The 18,134-nt window shown below is 30.8% G+C and overlaps 1 protein-coding gene across 8 annotated transcripts in view; it reads right to left on the bottom strand.

Moving 5' to 3' along the window:
* LOC145318655 (Na(+)/citrate cotransporter-like) overlaps positions 1–6,709 on the bottom strand; it is a 66,792-nt gene extending 60,083 nt beyond the window's left edge. For 6 of the 8 annotated variants that reach the window (XM_080160069.1, XM_080160072.1, XM_080160070.1 and 3 more), the window contains exons 1-2: positions 4,736–6,709; positions 834–977 (exon numbers count right to left, since the gene is read on the bottom strand). In XM_080160069.1, coding sequence (XP_080016195.1) covers positions 834–977; positions 4,736–4,754 — 163 coding nt within the window. In that variant the 5' untranslated portion in view covers positions 4,755–6,709. The other 2 variants (XM_080160076.1, XM_080160075.1) reach the window with 2 other exon arrangements.
* Between the last annotated feature and the right edge of the window lie 11,425 nt (positions 6,710–18,134).

Here is an 18,134-nt window from a genome sequence, read left to right as displayed (position 1 = left end):
TTTAAAGGATAAAGCATCTATCGTCCTTAGGGAGGGAGGGGACATTGGACTGCAAATTATAATGGTTCCCAAATTTTTATTGACCAAATATTTTTCGTTGGATTAAAAACTTGAACTAAATCTTGTTTTGATGTTTCAGACTAATAGTGTTAATAAATTTTAACCAATAATTAAATTTACTTTTGTTAATCATTGTTGGAATATGGAAATGTACATCAATTTATCGTCTATTGCCTTATCCCTGATCCTTGATGTATTACATAAGAGTATTATATGTTATATGAGTAAAACTTATCTCATAAAATTTTAGTTTCAGCTATTATTTTAACATACTATTACCAAGGGGCTGAATAAATTTTATCAAATACCAGCAGCTAAGCCCACAGAACATTTATATTTTTTTTATATTCGTAGAAAGCTGGACGTAATACGATACAATGCATAATATTTTAGTAGAATGTTACCTGTTTCATGTTGATCTGGTTGTGCCGGGACCACAGTGAGCCTGCCACTGGAGGATGTTACCTGTTTCATGTTGATCTGGTTGTGCCGGGACCACAGTGAATCTGCCACTGGAGGATGTTACCTGTCTCATGTTGATCTGGTTGTGCCGGGACCACAGTGAACCTACCTCTACTAGAGAATGTTACCTGTCTCATGTTGATCTTGTTGTGCCGGGACCACAGTGAACCTGCCACTGGAGGATGTTACCTGTCTCATGTTGATCTGGTTGTGCCGGGACCACAGTGAACCTGCCACTGGAGGAGGTTACCTGTCTCATGTTGATCTGGTTGTGCCGGGACCACAGTGAACCTACCACTGGAGGATGTTACCTGTCTCATGTTGATCTGGTTGTGCCGGGACCACAGTGAACCTGCCACTGGAGGATGGCTGCACCAGGAACACCTTCTTGCCAGCTCCCTGCACTGTGTGGGCTCCTGTAGTAGAGCTGGCACCTCCAGGAGACATAGCCTTCTCTAGATAGATAGATAGATAGATAGATAGATAGATAGATAGATAGATAGATAGATAGATAGATAGATAGATAGATAGATAGATAGATAGATAGATAGATAGATAGATAGATAGATAGATAGATAGATAGATAGATAGATAGATAGATAGATAGATAGATAGATAGATAGATAGATAGATAGATAGATAGATAGATAGATAGATAGATAGATAGATAGATAGATAGACAGACATACATACAGACAGGCAGACAGGCAGAAAGACAGACAGAAAGACAGACAGACAGATAAATAGATAGATAGATAGATAGATATGATATTGGATATTTTTAGGTGTGGATATTATTTATATAATTTTGGATCTCATATGATATTGGATATTTTTAGGTCTGGATATTATTTCTATAATTTTGGATCTCATATGATATCCCAGTATCGAGATATGTACAGGAAAGGTTTACCGAATAGGTTTTAGATGTGTTCCGTTTTTAAAACGTCTGTACGTCCGTCCGTCTGTAACGCATAGCTCTTATAATTTAGGCATGTTTGAATTGTCGATTTCAGCCTTGACATAGTGATTCCTGTAGTAGAATGCTTTGCAAATTGTTGATTTTTAACCGTTTCAACAACAATGTTTTATGTGATATAATTAGCCTATTCATCTGATTTTATGACTTGACCCCTAGTACAACAAGGTACAATTTTATAAGCGAAGCATCTTAATAATCAAGTCCTTAATTGTAAGTATGTTCTTTAACAGTATCTTTTATGCAAAAATTTGAAACGTTGATGGCTGTTTTACCTTTAATGATGAATGTTTTTTTTAAATCTATAAATAAACAATCGTTTTATTTTATAAATTTAGCTTATTTGTTTAATAGTATTTTTGTTTAAATTAAGAATAACATTTTGTCTTTATAGTTTACCGTCTATAAAGGGTTATTTTGATTTAATATTCTTAGCTTCTAATTTTGTCGCTAGGTGTTTCAATCAGAAAGTGTTTTTTACAGCTTTTATTATTTAAATACTTTCCACATTAGATCTTTAAATAAATTTTTATTTTTTTTAACAATTTGTCATTTGAGAGTATTTTAATATCTCATTGATTACAAATTGTTTAAATCATTCTTTAAATATGTAAAGTTGTAAAGTAATAATAAAATTTACCAAGTTTCAATTATATATGTGAAATTGTAATAAACGCCATGATGTAAATTTTGAAGGCATACATGCCATTTTCCGTATAGATCAACAACTTCATGAAAAGAATTAGTTTGTTATAGAAATTATTGATAGCTGCGCTCTAACTACTATCATAGTTTAAAGCAAATAAACTTTCCTTGAATATTTCCAAAACTAAATTTATGATCTTTAGACATGAAAAAATGCCCAAAGTAAATAATTTTAAACTCTTTATTGATAACATTGAGATAGAAAGAATAGGTAATGACTTTGATACCAAATCCTTTAAATTTGTAGGGATCTCCCTTGATGAGTTACTAAATTGGAATCAACACATTAACAATGTAAATAATAAAATCTCCAGCGCACTTTATGCATTAAATCAAGTGAAAAAAATATTACCATTGAAAACATTGAAAACTATTTATAATTCAATTTTATAGCCACATTTACAATACTCTGTAATAACCTGGGGTAATGCAAAGTTAAAGGATTTAGAACCACTTATTATGAAACAAAAAAAAGCAGTAAGATTAGTGTCTAAATCTAAGAATAATGCCCACTGTGAACCACTCTTTTCACAACTTAACATTTTAAAATTGCAAGATATTTTTCATCTAAGTGTATCTAGTTTCATTTCAAAATTCCTCAAAAACCAACTTCCTGATTCATTCATTCATTCATTCATAGATAGATAGATAGATAGATAGATAGATAGATAGATAGAAAGATAGAAAGATAGATATATAGATAGATAGATAGATAGATAGATAGATAGATAGATAGATAGATAGATAGATAGATAGATAGATAGATAGATAGATAGATAGATAGATAGATAGATAGATAGATAGATAGATAGATAGATAGAAAGATAGATATATATATAGATAGATAGATAGATAGATAGATAGATAGATAGATAGATAGATAGATAAATAGATAGATAGATAGATAGATAGATAGATAGATAGATAAATAGATAGAAAGATAGATAGATAGATAGATAGATAGATAGATAGATAGATAGATAGATAGATAGATAGATAGATAGAAAAATAGATAGATAGATAGATAGATATATAGATAGATAGATAGATAGATGGATAGATAATTAGATAGATAGATAGATATTTAGATAGATAGATAGATAGATAGATAGATAGATAGATAGATAGATAGATAGATAAATAGATAGATAGATAGATAGATAGATAGATAGATAGATAGATAGATAGATAGATAGATAAATAGATAGATAGATAGATAGATAGATAGATAGATAGATAGATAGATAGATAGATAGATAGATAGATAGATAGATAGATAGATAGATAGACAGATAGATAGATAGATAGATAGATAGATAGATAAATAGATAGATAGATAGATAGATAGATAGATAGATAGATAGATAGATAGATAGATAGATAGATAGACAGATAGATAGATAGATAGATAGATAGATAGATAGATAGATAGATAAATAGATAGATAGATAGATAGATAGATAGATAGATAGATAGATAGATAGATAGATAGATAGATAGATAGAAAGATAGATAGATAGATATATAGATATATAGATAGATAGATAGATAGATAAATAGATAGATAGATAGATAGATAGATAAATAAATAGATAGATAGATAGATAGATAGATAGATAGATAGATAGATATATAGATAATTAGATAGATAGATAGATAGATAGATAAATAGATAGATAGATATTTAGATAGATAGATAGATAAATAGATAGATAGATAGATAAGATAGATAGACAGACAGTCGGATAGATAAATAGATAAAAAATAGATAGGAAACATTGTTTTTAAAAAAAATAGAATTATTTTATCATGACATGTTGGTTTGAACTTTCATAACCCAAAGTCCAAAAAAAGGTTGAAGAAAAATGTCACATTATCAACTGTCAAAGAAATTTTGCAAAGTTTAAAACTTTTTTATGTAAAAAGTCTTAAATTACTAGAACGCTGATGCCCATTAGTAGCGCAACTATAGCGGTTTTTTCAGGAATTAAAAAAATCAGTTATTAGAAGATCTTTATTTTATTCGCCGTATTTTTTTTTTTTAGAGTTCGTTAATAATAAGCTTTAATGTTAACATTTGACAAAATGACAAAATGACCCTAATATGAAGTGTCTGTTATACTTTTCACATAAAACAAATGTGACAACATCCATAAAAGCAAAGCTTTAAAATTAGAAAGAAAATTTTTAGGATTTGATTATAGAGATGCCTCTCTTATTATATTGTACCTTGTTGTCTTAAGAATCAGAGGAATAGGATAATTACCTCATAAAAAATTTGTTGTCAATAAGTTAAAAAAACAGTATTTTTAAAATGAACGTACCAACTTTCTAGTATCGATTATAGAGTTGTACACTTACTAAATCGTACCTAATTGATTAAGGAATCATAATTCAAAGTTTTAAATCGATATGAAAATTCTAACATGTCTAAATTAACGAAAAGAGCTAACCGTTACGGACTGACTGACGGATGTACGGTGGATTCTAATTTTAGAAAAGCTTGGCATCTAAAACATTGTACCATACCTTGAACATTTGAAGACATAGCTTAGAATAGACTGATACTTTCGATGATATAATATTTATAAGCACTTTAAGAAGTCACTTTATATCTGTATTTCTTATTCTATGTCGTCATTTTGGCAATTATCTGAAATTAAACACATTTGTTGAATATTATATCTTATTATTTCTACTATTTTTTCCTCATTAAAGTTAAGTAGATTTTGTTTCAAAAATTTTACGGATTTTCTAAATAAAATAATAATATCATATTATGTCTAAATTAAATGTTTGTTTGTTTTTTGAACAGAAAAAAAATATTGATATTTTTAATTTAAAAGAGAAAAATAAAAATAATGAATTCCTATAATATTATCTATTTAATTTTATATCTGTCTATCTCAAATTTATTGGGTTATATTTCTATATGTTACCTAAAAGATAAAAGCTAGAGGCAGAGCCGCCAATATTCGTTTAAAAGTACATTTTACCACAAAAAAAAATCTTTTTAAAATTCCTAAAAATCTTTTAGCTGATTTTTGTGTAAGAAAAATACATTGTTATGTCTAGAAATAACGGCTAAACTAAATGTTGACTTTTTCTGAATCAAATTATTAATGATTTTTACAGAATTTGTTTAGGGCTCTCAAGGGATAAGACAATTGCTGATAAATTTATGTACATCCCTAGTGATGATAAACAATATGAACCCTTTTGTAGATTAAAATTAGTGGTAGAAACGTTTAAACACTCAACTTAATCAAACACACAATAAAAGTCCCAAGGTTGTTAAGCCAACGAATAAGAAAACGTTATTGTAAGACTTTGGGGACTAGTGTAATGACAGCCCATTGTCCTTTCTCTTCCTGAAAAGAAATAGATTTCTAATGTCAGGGAAAGGAAAATAAAATGAAATTTAAAAACTTCATAGCCTTAATAAGAACAATATCATACTTCTCTGAAAAAAAGCAATTTGACATTTTTGAGATTTTAATGTATGGAGTGACAGATATTCTTAGGAGGCATTTTTAAGAAAATAGACAATGTGTAACCTACAATCTTTAATTTGAGTTTTAAAATAGAAATTAAAAAATTTTATTTTTAAGGAGTGGGTAATATTTTTCATTATGGCTTCGAACCTGTTTAATATCCGCTGGATTAGTTCCAATTCTCATCCATGCTGAAAATTCATAATTAGCATCAGACAATTTTCCACGAATATTAAATTAACAAAACTTGTTTTAATCTTTGAATTTTTTCATTTTTATATCCGTGGAAATATGCGATAGATAACAATTCTGAACAGATGGAAAAAAAATACATATTATTGTTTTATTTAGGAATATAAAAAATTTACATATATGAAGATATGTAGAAACTTTTGAACTCTAGAAAGTTAAACAGATTTTTCATGAATAATTTAGTAGATTTTTTTGATCAATGCTTAAATCCTTTATTTTAAATAATCTTTCACTTTTAGTTTTAATTTGAATCAAATAATGTTTTTTTTTTAAAGAATAAGACATGCCTAAATTGTGTAACTTAATCTGAAAAAGGATGAGAACATCCATAAAAAAGAAGCTCTGAAACGGTAGGATAAACGAACATAAACACTTGTAAAGTGTCAGAAGTTCAGAACTGAAAAAGCAAAATATAAAAGTATAAAAGTCGAAACAAAATTGTATGTAAATTTATTGATAAACTGCCTAAATACAGGATAATGTTTTAGGACATACTCAAATTTTTAGTACTTGATTATGGAGATGTTTCGCTTATAACATTGGACTTTTTGTCCTAGGAATTAGTATTTTAAAAATCAGATCAATCGAATTTTTATATCACATAAAAATTTGTAGGTAAAAAAAGTTAAAAATCAACATGTTTAATATGTACGTACGGACATACGGCAACGATTATAAAGTTGCTACGCTTTATAAATCGTTCTTAACTACTACAGGAATCACCATGCAAAGATTGAAATCGAAATTCACAAAAAAAGAGCTAACGGACGGACGGACCAACCCGAATTATAGAAAAGCTTCGCTTTAAGAGGTTTTTTTACTTTAGAAATTACATGAATAGTAAAAGTTCAAGTTTCCCTAACTAAAGATAAAAGTGCACTAAGCGCGTCTTTCCGCTAAAAATCTATGGATAAAGGTATCAAGGGTTAATTCTATTATGTAAAGATCTAAGGTTTTTTTTGCAGGAGCCTTAAGATCTATTGATCTGATTTGTTTATCTCTTTTAGGTAAGCTTCACATAGGTCCCGTGATGGTTTTAGGCTATTAATTTTTCATATCTAAGTCTTCGGATAGCTTTAAGTATTTTTCTAGACCCTTTCTGCCCCTTTCAATACAAAGCCCCTGGTATGCTATGAGCACAGTCGCTGGTGTTTTATAAAGGTTTATAAAAGAAAAAATACTATAGTTTTATAACAAAAGTTTCATCAATAGAAAACTATAAGGGGAAAGCATTAGGAAAAATTAAGAAAAAGCGTATTCTTAAGATGTTAAAAATTATACCAATTGCTTGTTTTCCCAGCGCGTTACATTAAATAACAAGAATAGTGGAAATGTCTTACCCCATAAACAGGCAGAGTACAGTACTATGTTACTTTACCAAACTGACTGCCCATTTGGGCCAACAAAATTGAAATTTACTATCTGTGAAAAACTGTCTATAATACGATGCGATAAAGAACTATGACAATCCCTTTATTCTAGGGGTGACCTGGGGCGTCTAAGCGCAGTTAAAAAGTTCTTGGAGACTTCTGATTGCTTCACAGAACCAGTGAAAACTACGATGGTCCTACAATGTATTCAAAACAATGGTGGTTCTACAATATAGTGAAAACTATGGTGGTCCTACAATGTGGTCAAAACTATGGTGGTTTTACAATATAGTGAAAACTACGATTGGCCTACAATGTAGTCAAAACTACAATTTTCCTACAATGTGGTAAAAACTAACGTGATTCTACAATGTAGTCAAAACTACAATGGTCCTACAATGTGGTAAAAACTAAGGCGATTCTACAATGTAGTGGTAACTACTATGGTTCTACAATGTGGTTAGAACTATTATGGTTCTACAATGTAGTTAAAACAATGGTGATTCTACAATGTAGTTAAAACTACTATGATCCCACAATATAGTAAAAACTCCTATAGCAATAATGGCACGTTTTTAACAAAGAAATTATTACGCAGATTTTCCTAATAGCTCTTTTTTTATGCTGAAACGCTTTTTAAATTCTTTTCTTTTCTATAAGGAATTTTTTGGAGGAATATATTTGCTGAAATGTATGAGCATAGTAATTTTGTCCCAAGGTAAGTAAAAGGAGTATTTTGATTTTTGCTTCAAGCAATATACACAAGCATTTTCTTTTTCAAAGGTAAAGCTTTTCTACAAAAAGGGTAAAGTACACGATATATAACTGAGGGACCATCCAACCGCCCCTCTCCTTTAGTTTTACAGTTTTTAAAAATCGTGTTTTTTGTGTTTTTGAAGCATGGTTTTAGACATCACGTTGGGATAAAAGTAATTACGGAGTAAAAAATATATATGTATAAGAGGAAGGACGGGGGGGGGGCGGGGGGGGGGGGGTTGATATTGTTCAACTCATCAAAATTCTTGCCTCCCAGTCCCATGTAAATAAACAACAGAACTACATTTTTTGTGGGGGGGGGGGTATTTTTATGAATATTTTCATTCCTGTTTATGTTTTAACACCCTGACCATGTCAAAACTATTTTGTTAACCCATAATAATATAACAAGGATGACAGCATCCATAAGTAGGGAAGCTCAGAAATTATGAATATATTTACAATATACCAGTGTCATCCTATATATTTGATGAAATAGGGAAATGACGAAAACTTCAAAATCACGCAACCTTTAAATCACGAAAAATTAAAAATCTAGGAATCGATCTAGCACCACAATTTATAAACAAATCTAAATGAAACTTGAAATATGTAGACTATTAGCATATTCAATCCCTGATAATTTCAGCCGCAAATCCTGAATAGGAATTGAGAAAACAATAGAAAACCAAAAAATCTAGGAATCGATCTAGCACGGGTCCCTATTAATAAAAAATCGTAATAAAACTTCAGGAAAATATGTAAAATGTAAATTTAAGCAATCCCTGAAAATTTCAGCCCATTATCTTAAAAAGGAGTTGAGAAAATTACAAAAACATGAAAATCTAAGAATCGATCTAGCACCCCAAATGATAGACGGATGGACAAATATATATTTAGATTAGATGGGCATATGTTATAAGAATCTTCACTAAAAATTTCAGCTGTCTATCTTTTATAGGAGCCGAGAAAATCACCTTTCCCCCACTTTGTCTCAGACGGACGGACAGACGGACGGACGGACATTTCGAATTATAGAGTAGCTTCGCTACTAAAAAACTGGGCTATAAAGCAGGGAGGGAGGGGACAATGAACTGTAAACTTATTCTCGTATTCATTCGAATCCGGTGGATAGGAACCGGTTCTCATCCATACGAAAAAACTATGTCTAGCATCGCATTATATCCAGCTTTCTACGAATATAAAAATGTACAATCATAAGATTAAAACTAGTTTTTTAGCCCGTGCCTTCGGCACCTCGGGGCTAAAAAACGAATAAGAAAAAGTTATTATAAAACTTTGGGGACTAGAGTAATAAACAGCCCAATGTCCCCTCTCTCTCTGATGTTTTCTACCAAAATGTCCTATTTAGTAATTTATTGACAATACCTACCTAAATTTATTTTGCTGTTAGGTCTTTTAGGTTAGGTGGTTATTTAGTTATACTATAAATAATAAAAAATAACTATTAACTAATATTTCCAATTAACTGTTCAATAATGTAATAAATTGATCGTTAATTATTATACCAGTAATAATAAATAGTCAATTATGAATATAAAAGAAGATATTAATAAATATATTTGTCAATTAAAAGATATTTAATATTACTTAAAAGAGTTAGTAGGAATAGATAATAATCTGTATACTAGTACTAATGGCTTCGTCCATAGCCTCTAGGGGCTTCACACCAAGAAGGAGTGGATTTAAACCCCCACATTGTTGCTCATAAACAATATTTCTAAAAAATTTTGTAAGAAAATGGGTTTATTTTTAACCAGTGGGTCTAATTCCCAAAAAGCTTTGCCAAATTATTTTAGCAGTTACAGAGATCTTATAGTTTAGACAAAGTGAACGTCTAAGGTTATTGACAAATTTGATTGGAATGCATTGCTTTATCCCCCAGGGGGTATTATATTGTGTAAAACCCAATGGAAAAATATACAAATAGCCAAAAACCTGCTAGAAAGAAGTCCGAACGCCATGGATGTTTAACAGTTAATTGTACTTCATAATGATGGGAATCTCGACACAAAGTTTCAGCCTTCTATCTTTGACAACAGATGTTAAAATCACAATTCCTTTATAGCGTTATGTACTGACGGACGGACAAAAAAAAGTGAATTATAGACTAGCTTCGATACTAAAAATATGGAATATTATATAACATTGCTAAATATAGGATGTACTATGGACTATGAATAGTTAATGTTATTGACCTCTAACTATTTTTATACTATAAAGTTTCAAAGGATAAAAGAATCAATAAATTCTATTGGGAAATTAAATTTTTATCAATGAGAGATAAAATTATTGGTTGAAAAGTTTGGGAACTACTAGTTTTACCCATCCAATCAAGATTTGATAAAAGTACCCAAAGTTTTGATGCCAAAATTTAGACTAAAAATTTTGATGTAGCTGATCTACAATTGAGTAATAAAATAGGCTTTTAATACATTAAAAAGAAAATACGTACATAATTACGTTTTTTTTTATATTTAGATGATTTATATAATTTTTTGTCTAAATAATTATCCTTTAAACCAAGCTAAATGGTAAATATTTTTTTTAAGTTTTCAGCTCCAATTATTTACAAGGTCCCAAAAATTTACAATATTTTTTACAACCAGCGGTAGGCATAAAATATTTTTTTTGTACAGTATATTTTATTATTCAATATATCTATAATACAAAGTAGAATGATGTCTGTCTGTCCGCCTGTCCGTCCGTCCGTCCGTCTGTCCTTCCGTCTGTCCTTTAAGATCTCGGTAACCACTGAACCTATTGGATTCTACTCTTCAGGGAATATACCTACTGTTCATGTGGTGGTTTTAGGCTATTTTCTTGGGGGGGTGGGACACCCACAATCCCCCCAAAACAAAAAAATCTTCCCACCATTTTTTAGGCAGTTATTTTAAAATAAATGGCAGCACTAGAAATACCTACTTAATTTTTTTAAAATAAACTCTTGGGGCAACGCCCCTACGCCCCTAGAGGCTGGGGGCGAAGCCGCTAGTGCTACTATATTGTAAAAGGTCTGTAACAAAAAGTCTTTTGAAATGGCAAATTATTTAGGATGATAGGCTTATTTATGATCAATTTTGTACTGTACATATTTCTAAAATTAAAGGTTAAAATTAGAGTTTTCAAAACGTTTATATAAAATAATAAACTAAACTAAGAAGTTTTTATATATCCATTACAATTTAAGAAGTAGTATTACGGTGTTTATTTTTCTTTGTACTTGTGTTAAAGTTGTGTACATTATTGGTCTATTGGGTCTTAGAACTCAAATTCAATTCATCTGCTTGTACTTTTGTGTATTTAATTTTAAGGGATATTTGGGCAGGGATCTAAAGGGATAGGACAAAGGCCTATAAATTGATGTATATCACCAATGATGACAAACAAAATTACCCCTTCAGTAGATTAAAATTAGTGGTTGAAACGTTTGAACACTCAACTTAATTAACTAACAAATCAAAGTTCCCCAAAGTTGTTAAGCTAACGAATAAGAAAACTTTAATTATAAACTTTAGCGACTAATATTAAAATATTCTAAATACTTTTTATACAAAAACTCTCTTCAAAATTACTACAAATTACAAAAGGGGGGGGGGTAATTTTTAGGAAATAAACAATTTAATTAAAATTTAAAAAGAAAAGTTCATATTTTTTCTCTTGGGAGGATCTGAGAAGCTATCCTGTAAAGGAGAACCATATCCGTTAAGCAGTTAGCACTTCCTTCGGTACAGACCGACAGAGATCCTGTTATTTCTATATAAAGATTGATTTCTATGAATTTTCATTGGTATTACTGTATTGCAATTTATTACTGTTTTTAGTTAAATATCATTGTTTTAATGTGGTCTCGCTACCTTGGGGGGAAAAGTGTCCTCGATTTTAACTCTTTTTTTCCCCTTGAATTTGGTTAAAACCAGAAACTGAATACTTTTTAACCTAATAAGTTTCGGCACCAGCTATATTTACTTGTTTGAAGGTATAATTAACTTGGAGGGGAAAAGTTTCATGAAAAAAATAAAACCCAGCATTTTTTATGTACGTAAGGTCTTAGATATTTTAACACTAGAAAAAAAACTGCTATCGCCGCGCTACACATGGGCTAAATTGTTCTTGTTGTATTTTAAATCAGGGATCTAAAGGGATAAGTCAATTGTCGAATAATTGATGTACAACCACAGTATTGATATACAAAATTATCCCTTACGTAGAAAATGATTAGTGGTTGAAACGTTTGGACATTCAACTTAATGATCAAACCAATCAAAATTCAATAAAATAGGAAAATATTATTTTAAAACTTTGGGAACTAACTAGTGTAATTGTCCCCTCCCTCCCTAATTTTAAAATATAATAATAAAAAGTGCCCAATTCTTTCATCAAACAAAGCTTTGACAAAAAGTAAAATTAATGATAACATCTGTGGGCGTAACCAGGGGGTGGGGACTCAACATTTTTATTTCAAATTGTCACAACTTACTAGAAGGGAGAGTTCAATAGTAACGAAATCTTCCACTAATAGCTATAACTTTTTAAGCTTCTAATGTTAATTTTGTTAATTGTCTAATCCTTGTATGTCATACTAGCGGATTCGCCCCTAGCCTCTAGGAGCTTTGCCCTAAGAGGTGATTTTAAAAAAATAAAAAATATAAATTCTGGTGCTGCCAATTTATGTGAAGTAACTGCCTTCAAACAATTTTTTTTGGGGGGGAGTTCATTTTTAGGGGGGTTGGGGGTGTCCCCCCCCCCCAAGAAAATACCACAGGACCAATAGGTATATACCCTAAAGAGTAAAATCCAATCGGTTCAGTGGTTACCGAGATCTTAAGCTTCAGACGGACAGACAGACATCGTTCTACTTTGTATTATAGATAACAGAAAAACTCACAAAGTACGTTTAATAATATCCCATTTAAAAATATTTTATCTGTAGCTAAACCTGCATGTACACGAGTTCAAACAGAAAAAAGAACAGTACAATTTCTAGCAGGCATTGTCAATAAATCACTGAATATGATAATTTGAATTTTCATTAAATCAGTCATTTCATCAGAAGAAAGTAATATTTAAGCTTTTTAAAATACATTTAAAAATAAGGAAAGTATTCATGTACATGTATAATTATAAAAAAATTGCTATGTGTCTTTTTAGCCCAAGACTTGTAAAAGTCATGATCGACAAAGAATAAATTACATATGATTTTCATTTACGTATCTGCGGACAACAACATAAAAAATTCACGTAGTATTCATATCTCTAGCAATTAATGTCCCTTACATAGTAGTAAATAAGGGGAACAGGGGAAATAAAATTTTGCGCGCGAATTTTTAAAATTCACACAACCTACATATTATACATTGCAAATTTATGTGCAATTTTATTATGAACCAAGCCGAAATAAATCTACCATGCCATTGTGCCAATTTTGCAAATTGAATAACATGTACTTTAGAAGACTTTTTCTTCCAAAAGCCCAACAAACTTTGTTTAATAATTTTAACGGCTTATCACATAAATAAAAAATTCCAAAGAAGGTGTTGGTATTGGAACCCCCATTCCCCCCCCCCACACACAAAATATTAAATCTATAACCCCCCCTCCCCCTCCACACACACACCTACTCCAATAACCATTTAGAAAGCCGTTCATAAGATCTTAATGAAAAGAAAAATGAAGTTAAATCAAATAATGTTGTACTTTCCTTATCAAAGAAAGAGGACAATGACCGATAGTTAATTTACACCCCTTGATTATCCCTCATTTTTACAAGTTTTTAATTTTACGTATGCAATTTTTTGGGTATTGTCCTTTCCACGACATCCCTCCATAAGGAGCGATTCTTCGTATTTTTAAAATGGCTTTTTATAGGTTATTTTAGGTTAGGTTAGGTTATATTGTGTTAGGTGATTGCCCCACAGGGTTAGGTAATTGGCCCCGCAGGGTTAGAGCCCCCCGCAGGGGCTAGAAATAGGAGAAAAGCTACTGTGAAAAATACGAAGAATCGCTCCTTATGGAGATATGTCGTGGAAAGGACTATACCCAATTTTTTTGTTAGGGGGGGGGGGTGATTGTCTTCCCTATTCCCTGACCATTTACTAATGGAATAATGGAAGCAAGATCCAGGGACTTAAAGGGATAAGACAATGGCCGATAAACATCCTTAATAATACTACACAAAATTACCCCTTCTGCAGATTACATTAGTGGTTGAAACGTATGCAATGGCCTCTCAATTTAATGAACCAAAAAATCAAAATTAAATAAAGTCCCAAAAGTTGATAATCCAACAAATAAGAAAACGTTATCATAAAACTATGGGGACTAGTGTACTAAACAGTCTTATATCCCCTCCCTCCCTCCCTGAGCAAGATCGAATATTGAACTGACAAAATTACATTTATATATTTGTCAGAGCTTTCACTGTTTCACACAAAAATATGACTTTAGCAAATATTTTCAAATATAATTATGAAACAAAAAACGTTTTTTCTATTTATCAGTTTACTGTTCTTTCTTAAACTATTGAATATTCTTATTTAAACTAAACTTAAATTGTCAAAACAAATTTCATTTGAAAAGTATGAAAATAATAATCGAAGATGAATTAATTATCTTAGTAGTTTTAAAACACTTAAAGACAAAAAAAATTTAATTTTTATTATTTTTATAAGAAAAAAAATTACTGAAATATTTTGTCACAAAAACTCTAGCAGTTTCAGCGATCTTGTTGGGCACACATAAGCGTTTCCAGCGTTCCGGCAGTTTAAGAGATATTATTAAACACACATCAAAATACTTTAGTGAAAAGAAAAATATTTCCAGTATGACTTCAAAACCGATTAACATCCGCTGGATTAGAACCGGTTTTCATCCATACAAAAAATCATGTATAGCATCGTATTACAGACATTTTTTTTCACGATCATTAAGATAAATGAAAAACATAAAATGAATATTCTATTTGTTATTTGGGGCCTTCAGCCTCTATGGGCTAACAAAACTGATTTTAATCTTATAATTTTTCATTTTAATATCCGCAGAAAGCTGTCTATAATACATGCGATAAATAACTATTTTTTTAAGTTCTGCATATAGCTTTTATGTGACTACTAAAAGTTTGTATTTTGAACGGAAGAGAGAAAATTGCAGTATGACTGACTCACTCCGTCATTGTCGACGGACGAACTAAAATAATTTCCAGAGTACGGGGGGATCTTTACACCCGTTAAATACATATTTTCTCTATCTGGGGTAAAAGTATCACAAAGTTGGCTAAAAATAGGGAGAGATAGGACAATTGTCGATAAATCAAATTTCCCCCAAAAAATGTGCTAAAATTTGATTTAATGTGTTTAAAAATATTTGAGGTAATATTGAACTGAGCCTTTAAATATTAAAGCTCCCAACGACATTATTTTGCACTTACTATTAACTATATTAACTAAGAAGAGCTTGTCAATGACATGTCAATTTTAACCACTTTTATAACTTTTATGGTATGAACTAAATCCTCACAAATTTGCTTCCAGGAAAATAAAATAATCACTTGGTATTTTTACTTTCTAATTTCTCCCTGATAATTTTATATATTCTATATATTATTAAAATGATCCGTAGCTACCATATAGCAGGGCGCGGCAGCCGCGCCTCAGCCTCAGTGAAACCATCATATCAAAACTTTAAAATTTAGCTAGATGTCTAAACCTGTTCCCAAACAGACAATACATCTTTTCGATTTTTATTTTTTGCACACAAGCAGGTTTAAATTTGAGGCTTATGCGCAGTTAAGGCGCGGCTGCCGAGCCCTGTAAAAACTAGTTTGAACCAGAGAGAAAGAATAAAGTTGTTGTGTATGTGTGTCCGTCTCCCCATAGCAAACTAACTTCAAATTATTATTCCTAATAAAAAGACCTCTGAATATGTTTTCATAATTCAGCATAAAAAAAAATTTAGTAAATCCTAAATTGTGTAATTTTGTATTTACAAAGGTATAAATGCACATATCTGCATTATGGCGAAAAAAAGATTTACAGAGTTAAAGATTAGTAATAATTATAATAAAGTTACAGGATCTCTGCCTGTGTGTTTGTCTGTGTGTACAGAAGGATCTCGCTAAGCGCCGAACTTCTCAAGTCTTGGAAGGTTTATAACTATTTTGTGGGTGGGTATCTCCACCCTTCCAAGAGCAAGGAAACAATCTTTCTACATTCACTTTTTAAACCTTTTAAAACTTGGGTAGGTCGACTCCCCCTCCCCCAAAATGGTCAAAATTCTACTGGGACCTATGTGAAGCTTCCCTAAAATCAAGAACTAAATTGATTCAGTTGTTTGTGAAATCGATAAAACTTTTTACATCATAAGATATGATATTTATCATAACAATTTAAAATTTTGCTATTCAGTTTTTTGCGAGTTTAAATGAAAATTAACCTCAGTCGCCCGTTGTTGTTACTTTTCCATGCTAGGCTATGCTTTCATTCCTGGAATGGAATGCAGGGGTTTGTACTATACACACAGTCACGGATATAAAGGGATAAGACAATGACCGATAAATTGATGTAATCCCCAATGATGATACACAAAATTATCCTTTTTTAGATTAAAATTAGTGGTTGAAACGTTTGGACACTCAACTTCATGAACCAACTTATCAAAATTCAATAAAGTCCCCGAAGTTGTTAGGCCAACAAATAAGAAAAAGTTACTATAATATTTTGGGGACTAGTGTAATAAACAACCCCAATGTCCCATCGCTCCCTGACACAGAGCAGGGTTGTGCCCGCGTAGAGTTACCGCTCAATACAGCCAATTAAATTTAACATTTATTATTGGCTGCGTAGAATCTATGTAATCCTTTACCATTAAAAATGAAATAAAATTTTTGTACTATGCTCTAGTGGAATAGTATCCATATAAATTATGAAATTATTTTATGATTATTAATTACTGCTTTAGGTCTTAGGTTAGGTTATGTTTGGTACATGAATAGCCCCGCAGGGTTAGGTCATCCCGTTGAGGTTAGGTTTAAAGATGAAACTACCCACCCTCCTTATTTTATTTCAAAAATGTGTACTTAGAGAGTACCCATGTAGCTATTCAGCCAATTAATATACAATTTTTGTTTTCTGTGTAAAGCCTTATTAAAATACAATTAATATACATACATTTATAGATTTATATTACCGGCAAAGAGTATTTTTATTGGCTTGTATCTTGAACTTATTAAATGGAATAATCAATGTATAGAACAATAAAGATTTGCTATTAATATTTGTGTAGTTACATTGTATGAACTATTATCTCGCGTAGACAAATTTAGTTTATGTAATAGAGTAAAAATAATAATTAGATATTGTATTCTTTTTAAATTCTTTTTAACAAATCTTTTTATTTTCATTTTAACTATTATCTTTTTTAATTCTTTTTATGTATATAAAAACAAAATTGTTAGCTGAGAGGTTTTTTCCAAAAATAAATATTTTTTTTAAATTATGAAAAAACAAGAATATAACAAAGAAACATAAAAAGTATTTGTCGTTTTTATTAATTTTAAAAAATATTGTTACTCTTAATTAGGGTATTTACGTCCAACTGTCTATAGTAAGTTTAACTAAAAATAAGCTTTATTTCTAAAGATAGGCATCTAAATTTATGGTGTAGATTCTTACTACAATGAGGCTTAAACAACTTATAAAGTGCTGACTGTTCTCTCTGAATCTAAATAAAAGGATATGTGTGTGTGTATATGTCTGTCTGTCTGTAACGAAGGATCTTGCTAACCGTTGAACCTTTACAGTGTGATTTATCATAGGTTCTGGGAAGGTTTATGGCTATTTTGGGGAACGGTAGGACCACCATCCTCCCAAGAGAAATCGCCCCTAGAAAATTTTATGACTTAATGGGCTTCCTTTTGAACATGGGAGGAAAACTTTTTCTTTTTACAACTAAAATTTTAAGTGGGGGAGTCAACTCTCCCCCCCCCCCCCCCCACATTTCAAGGGCCTCTAGGGTCGTAGCTGCTAGCACTTTATACAT

The sequence above is a fragment of the Acartia tonsa genome, chromosome 5 (genome assembly GCF_053477335.1).
Source record: "Acartia tonsa isolate MP-2025a chromosome 5, ASM5347733v1, whole genome shotgun sequence".
Classification (NCBI taxonomy): domain Eukaryota; kingdom Metazoa; phylum Arthropoda; class Copepoda; order Calanoida; family Acartiidae; genus Acartia; species Acartia tonsa.
The sequence above is the reverse complement of the archived record's forward strand: the minus strand, read 5'-3'. Positions and strand labels throughout refer to the sequence as shown.